This window comes from Oreochromis niloticus, linkage group LG17, assembly GCF_001858045.2.
Source record: "Oreochromis niloticus isolate F11D_XX linkage group LG17, O_niloticus_UMD_NMBU, whole genome shotgun sequence".
Taxonomy (NCBI): domain Eukaryota; kingdom Metazoa; phylum Chordata; class Actinopteri; order Cichliformes; family Cichlidae; genus Oreochromis; species Oreochromis niloticus.
The window spans coordinates 13,974,048-13,983,796 of NC_031981.2; the positions used below are offsets into that span (position 1 = coordinate 13,974,048).

At 40.4% G+C, this 9,749-nt stretch overlaps 1 protein-coding gene across 1 annotated transcript; it reads left to right on the forward strand.

The window, feature by feature from the left end:
* The first annotated feature begins 473 nt into the window (after positions 1-473).
* Positions 474-9,749, forward strand: LOC109195217 (serine/threonine-protein kinase ATG1-like). Its single transcript, XM_019347015.2, has 18 exons — positions 474-969; positions 1,370-1,606; positions 1,742-1,867; positions 1,989-2,083; positions 2,222-2,269; positions 2,354-2,572; positions 2,664-2,844; positions 2,931-3,101; positions 5,503-5,603; positions 6,909-7,065; positions 7,468-7,704; positions 7,841-7,966; positions 8,088-8,182; positions 8,321-8,368; positions 8,453-8,671; positions 8,763-8,943; positions 9,030-9,200; positions 9,290-9,749. Exons 1-18 carry the CDS (start codon positions 912-914, stop codon positions 9,379-9,381), a joined length of 2,562 nt encoding a protein of 853 aa, XP_019202560.2. The 5' UTR covers positions 474-911; the 3' UTR covers positions 9,382-9,749.

Sequence of the window (9,749 nt, forward strand, 5' to 3'; positions counted from 1 at the left end):
GATCTGAGACGTGGAACACAACAAATGATAACCTGGAACAAGAGACATGTCATGGATGATACACAGACAACCCAGCAGCAAACAGAGGAAGACAATGGGCTTAAATACACAGAGGGATAAATGAGGGAATAAGACACAGGAGGAGAGCACAGCTGGGAGAAATCACAAACAACGAGACCAGTGGGAGGAAAACTGAAAACACTAACATAGCACAAGAGACTATCAAAGTAAAACAGCAAACAAGAGACGACATTTACAAAGACACAGAGTTGACATTGATACTTGACTGACTGGGAAGAAATGGGGAACATGGAAACAAGAGTGACTAGACATGACATGTGGGACACAGGGGCAAAGCAAAGTAACAGAAACCTAAAGCCTAAGAATATAACACAAGAAGAAAACAAAGAGAACCAAAAGAATAATCAATGCATATAAATTAAACAAACAAAAAACACTGGATCACAGACTCAATACCATGACAGTTGAATGTACAATAATAAAGACTTTAAATCAGATGACAATGTAGCTGACACTGTGCTTATTAGTGTGTGGTCAACCAGAAATCTTCATAGTGTCATCCATACATGAGATCTTTATACAAATGAGGAAAAGACAATGAAAGAAACTGTTTAATTGATATGAAATGACTGAATTATATGAAATATTATGGCTTTGTCTGCCAGATTGTTTTTCTGTAAACTACTTTGAACTACTGGCAGTCAGTGATGTCACCTAAAGGCAAGATTCTATGTTGTGTTGCCGTAGTTTCCAGAGTTTACTTATAAAGCTCACTTACAGAACTCAGTTAGAAACGTCAAGCATTTGAAGGACGCTCATTTGAAGGAATATTAACTCAATATCAACTCATTACGGTGACATTTTCGATTTTAAAGTTCTCCAAAATTACAATGACAAAGGAAACAAGAAAAATTACCACTCCAGCAGATAAAGATTCAGGAGATCAAGGTAAGTAAAATTATAAAATCAAATCCTGGTAAAATCCAAATAACAGAATGTACAATCCTAAAAATGTCGACACTGTGAATCGTTTTTAGAGCATTTGAATCATATGTTTGATTGAAAATAGCTTTATTACAAGATGTCTAATCAAAGAAAGGTTACCGGTCTTTTGGTAAAATAATGTAATAAGTTTATACTTGGACTCAACAGTAAAAACAGACCAACAAGTGTCATCAAGATCTAAGACTTAGTAAACCTAGTATCAATTCGCACTGGTCAGTTTTTTATCTCAAGAACAAACTTGTGATAATTTAAGCAATAGCAATTTCAAATTCTTTGCCACCGAAATGCTTCCAGTCCTGATGTCGGGGACTCTTTTTCACCACTGTGTTGGTGTCGTTTATAGATTGTAAGACCAGGACTGCTAAAAGAAAGGCCAGTCCTGAAAAGAAGACCCCAATAAAAAGGAGGAGGGTCGCTGAGCAGGCTGGTCCTTCCACCAGCTCAGATGTGGTCAAAGGAGTAAAGCGCAAGGTTGTGCAAGATGGAGAGGGCACAACAAACCAACCAAAGAAGGCTAAACTGCTTGACCATATGAGCGGTGACAAGGAACAAGCATCTTCCTCACTGGACACTGGTAAAGGTAGGCTAATTAGTTGAGTGAGGGGTAGATTAAGTGTGGTTTCTAGGTTTAAGATATTGGTGTTTAGTGTTTGTGAGATATTTGTGTCCATCATCCAGTGAGCTGGTGTGCTTTTGGTGTTTTCCACATCTGCAGACTTGAACAACAAAAACGTGTGTGCGAAAAACAGCAAAAGAAAGGCCGCGGGAGACAACAGAGAGTCACCCAAGAAAAAGAAAAGGAATGTGGACCAGGACAAAAAATCAGTGGCTGACCAAAAACGTAAGTAGCAAGCAGCCTGGGTTTTATATTCAGGGGAAGAGCAAAAGGAACATTTGGGCTACAGAAGAGAGTAATTTGTGTCACAGCGGTAGTAAAACAAGATTTATGTTTGTCTGTTTAGGTGAATTCGAAGCCAGATACGTGGAGGAGCACCAGCTCGGAGAAGGAGGCTGCGGAGCAGTGTTTGCTGGCTACCGGATAGAAGATCGTTTTCCTGTAAGTGTTCAGGCGATGGTAGTAAGACAGGCAGTAACGCAGATAATGTATAATATCGTAAGCTGAGAGGTGTGCTGTGTTTCCACCTTTAATTATGTCATACTGAGGAAATGCTCACCAATGCTCTGTGTCTTTTAGGTTGCCATCAAACACATTCCCAGAAATAAAGTCTACTGCAAAGTGGCGGTAAGTGTCCAACACTTGAATCAGTTTTACATTACTGGATTGAATGCGGCGTTCCTCATCATTCACTTTGTTGTAATATTTCAGGATGAAAGCGGGAAGAAGCTCTCTGTGGAAGTGGCCATTATGCTGAAACTTGCAGGTGAAGCAGAAGGGTCAGTGGGAACATCAGCACCTGTGTCCTTGCTGGAGTGGTTCGACCTTGGCAAAGAACTGATCCTGGTGCTGGAGAGACCTGTCCCCGCTGTGGACCTGCAAAAATACAAAGCAGAAAATGGAAGAATTTTACCAGAGGACAAGGCCAAGGTAGGTTGACTGGAAGAACCTCAGACTGTACAGCATTCAATCAAGGCGCAAAAAAGCATTAAGTCATTATTGTCTTTTTCATCTTTTCCAGGTCATTCTGAAGCAACTAGTTGATGCTGCAAAGGAGCTTGAGGATAAACACATCTTTCATCGGGACATCAAGGGAGAAAACATTCTGATTGAGACCGGCTCAGATGTGCCTCGTGTTCGCATCATTGACTTTGGACTGAGCTGCTTTGTTAAGCAGCGATCTCTGTATCGCGTCTTCTATGGTAACATATTCTGCTCCTGCTTTTCACAGATGTAACAATTTGTGTCTTTTGTTTTAGCAGAAATTGCAATTGTGTCTGTTTGTTAGGTACTCCTCTTCACACCCCTCCCGAGTGGTACAGGAGGAGCTGCTACAGGTGTGGACCCACCACGGTGTGGCAAATGGGAGTGGTGCTGTATGAAGCGGTTCATGCACGGGACTTTGATACCGAGAGGTTCCTCAGCAAGAAACTGACCATCAAAAAGCGTCTGTCCACAAGTAAGAAAACTTCACACTTCCAGATTCACGGATGCCTTGGATCACTAGAACTATCATCTTCATCTTTTTTATCTTTTCTTTCTGTCCAGAATGCCGGAATTTCTTGGAAGCATGCTTAACTAAAGTCCCGGAGAAGCGCCCAACACTGGAGGAGCTCCAGCATCACCCCTGGCTAAGATAACACACACAAACACACAAATCACACAATTCACATCTTATCATGCAAGTGTGATACATTGTAGTAACTTGCTTTCTGTTTTCTGTTGGACAGGACAATTAAAAATAAAATCAAAATTTTGCTTTCTTGGAGTTCCTGTAACCCCCCCAGCCATCCCAGGAAAGGGGATCTCTCTTTGAATGGGCTTTCCCGAGGTTTCTTCCCATCAATCTGCCCCCCTGGGGAGTTTTTCCTCGTCTTCATAGAGAGCTTGGGCTGGGTCAGGTGCTCCCTCAAAACTGTCTTTATCTGATGACATCAAATAAAGATGTTTTACTTAAAGTAAAATTTGATCAAAATAAAACTTGTTTAATTCATCTTTGCTGAGGATTCTCTTTCATTTCTATTTCAAAGATTGTGTTTTTTTTTTACCCATGGTGCATTTTGACAAATAAGAAAACTGAATCAGGTTAAAGTGTGCACGAAGACAGTCACACTGCAAATGCTCTGAAGACTTACATTTGTTGCTCTAACCCCCAACCAGTTTGGACAGATTTCCTGGTTCTACCAGAGGTTTTTTCCTTCCAGAAGGGAGTTTTTCCTTCCCACTGTTGCTGAGTGTTTGCTCATAGTGAGCTGTCTGATTGTAAAAGTAAAAAAGTTAATAAGAGGCATTCATAGCAGAGTTATCACAGAGAGAACTAAATAGCTTAAATGTACAATTTCTACAGGACCGAATATAACTTCATTATGTATAAAAGGTCCTGTGCATAATTACTCCTATTTGTAACTTTACACAAGAGAAAGTTTGCTGTCACACTGTTTATAACAGGTTGGGTTTTGTCCTCTGAGTTGAGCCTTTGATTGCAGTTTATTGAAGAATTTCCTCTGAAGTAGCTGTTGATGAAAATTTAAAGTCCTGCTTATACACAGAAATGTGCTTTAGTTCATGTTTCTGACATGTCTGCCTCAGTGGATCAATAGAAGATCTGGCACAGGAAACTAGATGATGAAAGAAAGGTAGGAGTGTATATACACTACCAGTCAACGGTTATGGTAGTCATGCTAGTTCAGTGTGATTCAATTTTGCATAAATCCTCAACAGTGTCCCCAGCAAAGCACTCGACACCATTCATTCACCCTTTCTGTGTCGCACAAATACACGGCAGGCGGACCCAAAGATCTCAAGTTTGGACTCATCAGACCAAAGCACAGATTTCCACTGGTCTAATGTTCATTCCTTGTGTTTCGTGGCCCAAACAAATCTCTTCTGTTTGTTGCTTTTCCTTAGTGGTGGTTTCTTTGCAGCTATTTGACCATAAATGCCCGAGTCGCAGAGTCTCCTCTGAACAGTTGATGTAGAGATGTCTGCTACTCGAACTCTGTGTGGCTAACTTTTTAAATCTCAATAAAAGTTAAAATGAGGGTTCCTGATGGTTAAGGACAAATGGAATTGCATGGCAGGAAAAAGATGCTGTAAACAGACCAAACTTCAGTCAGGAGAATTTCTTATGTCATCCCTTAACAACCAGATTGCAGTGTTGCAGAGAGATTGCGTTTTCTTCAAAAAAATCTTTGACTTGGCTCATTAGCGATAGATGAATTTCTCAGTATTACTTGATGCTTTTGGCCTTATAATATAAAGCACATTGAATCCAATCTAACAAATAGATATAGTTTAAAAGAAAAATAAATACAAAAAAATAATATTCTTGCACATGAGCTTCCTCATAGATCCCAAACCAGATGTGGAGATTATTTCTGAGACTGGTAGAAATTAATTTTTCATTTAACTTATTTTTTGCTGGGTTGTTACTTCTTCAGACCTCTGTTTGAATTGTGAGAACGTTAGGTTATGACTTAATATTTTAATTTTTCTTTACATTTCTTTAAACTTATATGTTGCAAAAGTCTCGAGGGACCTATAATTTCTCTCTATTTTGCCAGACCTTTTCTTTTTTAAGTACTCTGCCGGCTTTATGAAGGTGTTTCAAAGCTGTTCTTTTGACACTGACTGCTTTTTAAATCATTTTCAATTATGCCCTCGAATGTTGTTTCAAGCTAAATTATAGTGTATGGTTTGACGAGCTCAATGACCTCATGGACCGTTTAGGCACTGCTCAATTTTTCACAGCGCTGTATTTAACCAGGGGCTTCCCTTGTCAGCCAATTTGTCACACTTCTGTTCAGCTTCTTCGGAGCCCCCGCCACTTTTTCGTGCCTCATGCACCAGGTGTCCTTAAGCTGCATTTGCTGCCGCCTATCTGGATGATGTGATCATCCACAGTGACACCTGGGTGGAGCATCTACAGCAGGTGGCCGCCGTCCTGGAGACCCAGAGGCAAGTGGGGCTCACAGTTCTGTTTGCATCAGTCTATCAGATGAATCCCCTCCAAGTCCAATATTTACATCAGTTACAGTGATAATGCTTGGTGTATACTTTCAGCCACAGCAGTAGAAAGTCAGGAATGAATCTCACTGAAATTGTAGCTGCATTTGCTATTTAATTTAATTGGAATAAATACAGTTGACAGATCCTTTAAAAAATCTGTTATATTTGATCTCAGATAGCCACTACACACACTCTGTTTTTATCCCTTTATCTTTCACTGGTCTGTCGTTTGATATAACAAGAAAGTTAATATCATGGCTGCTCTGGCAGATGTGTGGAGTGAAGAGAGATAGGAGCCAAATGCAGAGGCTGACGAGGACTTAAACTAAAAATGTGCCTTTTATTGAGGCAGCACAAAACTACAAACAAAAATGCAGGAATATAAAGACTAAAGTAACAAAAACTAAACGGGGAGGGAACTAGAAACAAATATAAAGAAACTAAAGATCTGAGACGTGGAACACAACAAATGATAACCTGGAACAAGAGACATGTCATGGATGATACACAGACACCCCAGCAGCAAACAGAGGAAGACAATGGGCTTAAATACACAGAGGGATAAATGAGGGAATAAGACACAGGAGGAGAGCACAGCTGGGAGAAATCACAAACAACGAGACCAGTGGGAGGAAAACTGAAAACACTAACATAGCACAAGAGACTATCAAAGTAAAACAGCAAACAAGAGACGACATTTACAAAGACACAGAGTTGACATTGATACTTGACTGACTGGGAAGAAATGGGGAACATGGAAACAAGAGTGACTAGACATGACATGTGGGACACAGGGGCAAAGCAAAGTAACAGAAACCTAAAGCCTAAGAATATAACACAAGAAGAAAACAAAGAGAACCAAAAGAATAATCAATGCATATAAATTAAACAAACAAAAAAACACTGGATCACAGACTCAATACCATGACAGTTGAATGTACAATAATAAAGACTTTAAATCAGATGACAATGTAGCTGACACTGTGCTTATTAGTGTGTGGTCAACCAGAAATCTTCATAGTGTCATCCATACATGAGATCTTTATACAAATGAGGAAAAGACAATGAAAGAAACTGTTTAATTGATATGAAATGACTGAATTATATGAAATATTATGGCTTTGTCTGCCAGATTGTTTTTCTGTAAACTACTTTGAACTACTGGCAGTCAGTGATGTCACCTAAAGGCAAGATTCTATGTTGTGTTGCCGTAGTTTCCAGAGTTTACTTATAAAGCTCACTTACAGAACTCAGTTAGAAACGTCAAGCATTTGAAGGACGCTCATTTGAAGGAATATTAACTCAATATCAACTCATTACGGTGACATTTTCGATTTTAAAGTTCTCCAAAATTACAATGACAAAGGAAACAAGAAAAATTACCACTCCAGCAGATAAAGATTCAGGAGATCAAGGTAAGTAAAATTATAAAATCAAATCCTGGTAAAATCCAAATAACAGAATGTACAATCCTAAAAATGTCGACACTGTGTGAATCATTTTTAGAGCATTTGAATCATATGTTTGATTGAAAATAGCTTTATTACAAGATGTCTAATCAAAGAAAGGTTACCGGTCTTTTGGTAAAATAATGTAATAAGTTTATTCTCGGACTAAACAGTAAAAACAGACCAACAAGTGTCATCAAGATCTAAGACTTAGTAAACCTAGTATCAATTCGCACTGGTCAGTTTTTTATCTCAAGAACAAACTTGTGATAATTTAAGCAATAGCTATTTCAAATTCTTTGCCACCGAAATGCTTCCAGTCCTGATGTCGGGGACTCTTTTTCACCACTGTGTTGGTGTCGTTTATAGATTGTAAGACCAGGACTGCTAAAAGAAAGGCCAGTCCTGAAAAGAAGACCCCAATAAAAAGGAGGAGGGTCGCTGAGCAGGCTGGTCCTTCCACCAGCTCAGATGTGGTCAAAGGAGTGAAGCGCAAGGTTGTGCAAGATGGAGAGGGCACAACAAACCAACCAAAGAAGGCTAAACTGCTTGACCATATGAGCGGTGACAAGGAACAAGCATCTTCCTCACTGGACACTGGTAAAGGTAGGCTAATTAGTTGAGTGAGGGGTCGGACTAAGTGTGGTTGCTAGGTTTAAGATATTGGTGTTTAGTGTTTGTGAGATATTTGTGTCCATCATCCAGTGAGCTGATGTGCTTTTGGTGTTTTCCACATCTGCAGACTTGAACAACAAAAACGTGTGTGCGAAAAACAGCAAAAGAAAGGCCGCGGGAGACAACAGAGAGTCACCCAAGAAAAAGAAAAGGAATGTGGACCAGGACAAAAAATCAGTGGCTGACCAAAAACGTAAGTACCAAGCAGCCTGGATTTTATATTCAGGGGAAGAGCAAAAGGAACATTTAGGCTACAGAGGAGAGTAATTTGTGTCACAGCTGTAGTAAAACAAGATTTATGTTTGTCTGTTTAGGTGAATTCGAAGCCAGATACGTGGAGGAGCACCAGCTCGGAGAAGGAGGCTGCGGAGCAGTTTTTGCTGGCTACCGGATAGAAGATCGTTTTCCAGTAAGTGTTCAGGCGATGGTAGTAAGACAGGCAGTAACGCAGATAATGTATAATATCGTAAGCTGAGAGGTGTGCTGTGTTTCCACCTTTCATTATGTCATACTGAGGAAATGCTCACCAATGCTCTGTGTCTTTTAGGTTGCCATCAAACACATTCCCAGAAATAAAGTCTACTGCAAAGTGGCGGTAAGTGTCCAACACTTGAATCAGTTTTACATTCCTGGATTGAATGCGGCGTTCCTCATCATTCACTTTGTTGTAATATTTCAGGATGAAAGCGGGAAGAAGCTCTCTGTGGAAGTGGCCATTATGCTGAAACTTGCAGGTGAAGCAGAAGGGTCAGTGGGAACATCAGCACCTGTGTCCTTGCTGGAGTGGTTCGACCTTGGCAAAGAACTGATCCTGGTGCTGGAGAGACCTGTCCCCGCTGTGGACCTGCAAAAATACAAAGCAGAAAATGGAAGAACTTTACCAGAGGACAAGGCCAAGGTAGGTTGACTGGAAGAACCTTAGACTGTACAGCATTCAATCAAGGCGCAAAAAAGCATTAAGTCATTATTGTCTTTTTCATCTTTTCCAGGTCATTCTGAAGCAACTAGTTGATGCTGCAAAGGAACTTGAGGATAAACACATCTTTCATCGGGACATCAAGGGAGAAAACATTCTGATTGAGACCGGCTCAGATGTGCCTCGTGTTCGCATCATTGACTTTGGACTGAGCTGCTTTGTTAAGCAGCGATCTCTGTATCGCGTCTTCTATGGTAACATATTCTGCTCCTGCTTTTCACAGATGTAACAATTTGTGTCTTTTGTTTTAGCAGAAATTGCAATTGTGTCTATTTGTTAGGTACTCCTCTTCACACCCCTCCCGAGTGGTACAGGAGGAGCTGCTACAGGTGTGGACCCACCACGGTGTGGCAAATGGGAGTGGTGCTGTATGAAGCGGTTCATGCACGGGACTTTGATACCGAGAGGTTCCTCAGCAAGAAACTGACCATCAAAAAGCGTCTGTCCACAAGTAAGAAAACTTCACACTTCCAGATTCACGGATGCCTTGGATCACTAGAACTATCATCTTCATCTTTTTTATCTTTTCTTTCTGTCCAGAATGCCGGAATTTCTTGGAAGCATGCTTAACTAAAGTCCCGGAGAAGCGCCCAACACTGGAGGAGCTCCAGCATCACCCCTGGCTAAGATAACACACACAAACACACAAATCACACAATTCACATCTTATCATGCAAGTGTGATACATTGTAGTAACTTGCTTTCTTTTTTCTGTTGGACAGGAATAGATAGAATGGGACAATTAAAAATAAAATCAAAATTTTGCTTTCTTGGAGTTCCTGTAACCCCCCCAGCCATCCCAGGAAAGGGGATCTCTCTTTGAATGGGCTTTCCCGAGGTTTCTTCCCATCAATCTGGCCCCCTGGGGAGTTTTTCCTCGTCTTCATAGAGAGCTTGGGCTGGGTCAGGTGCTCCCTCAAAACTGTCTTTATCTGATGACATCAAATAAAGATGTTTTACTTAAAGTAAAATTTGATCAAAATAAAACTTGTTTAATTTA

Bases quoted from the DNA above. Each gene is read 5' to 3' on its own strand.
- LOC109195217 (XM_019347015.2), top strand. From the start codon at position 912: ATGACAAAGGAAACAAGAAAAATTACCACTCCAGCAGATAAAGATTCA. The intron at 970-1,369 runs GTAAGTAAAATT...TGTCGTTTATAG, and splicing joins TAAAGATTCAGGAGATCAAG to ATTGTAAGACCAGGACTGCT. The intron at 2,845-2,930 runs GTAACATATTCT...TCTGTTTGTTAG, and splicing joins TCTGTATCGCGTCTTCTATG to GTACTCCTCTTCACACCCCT.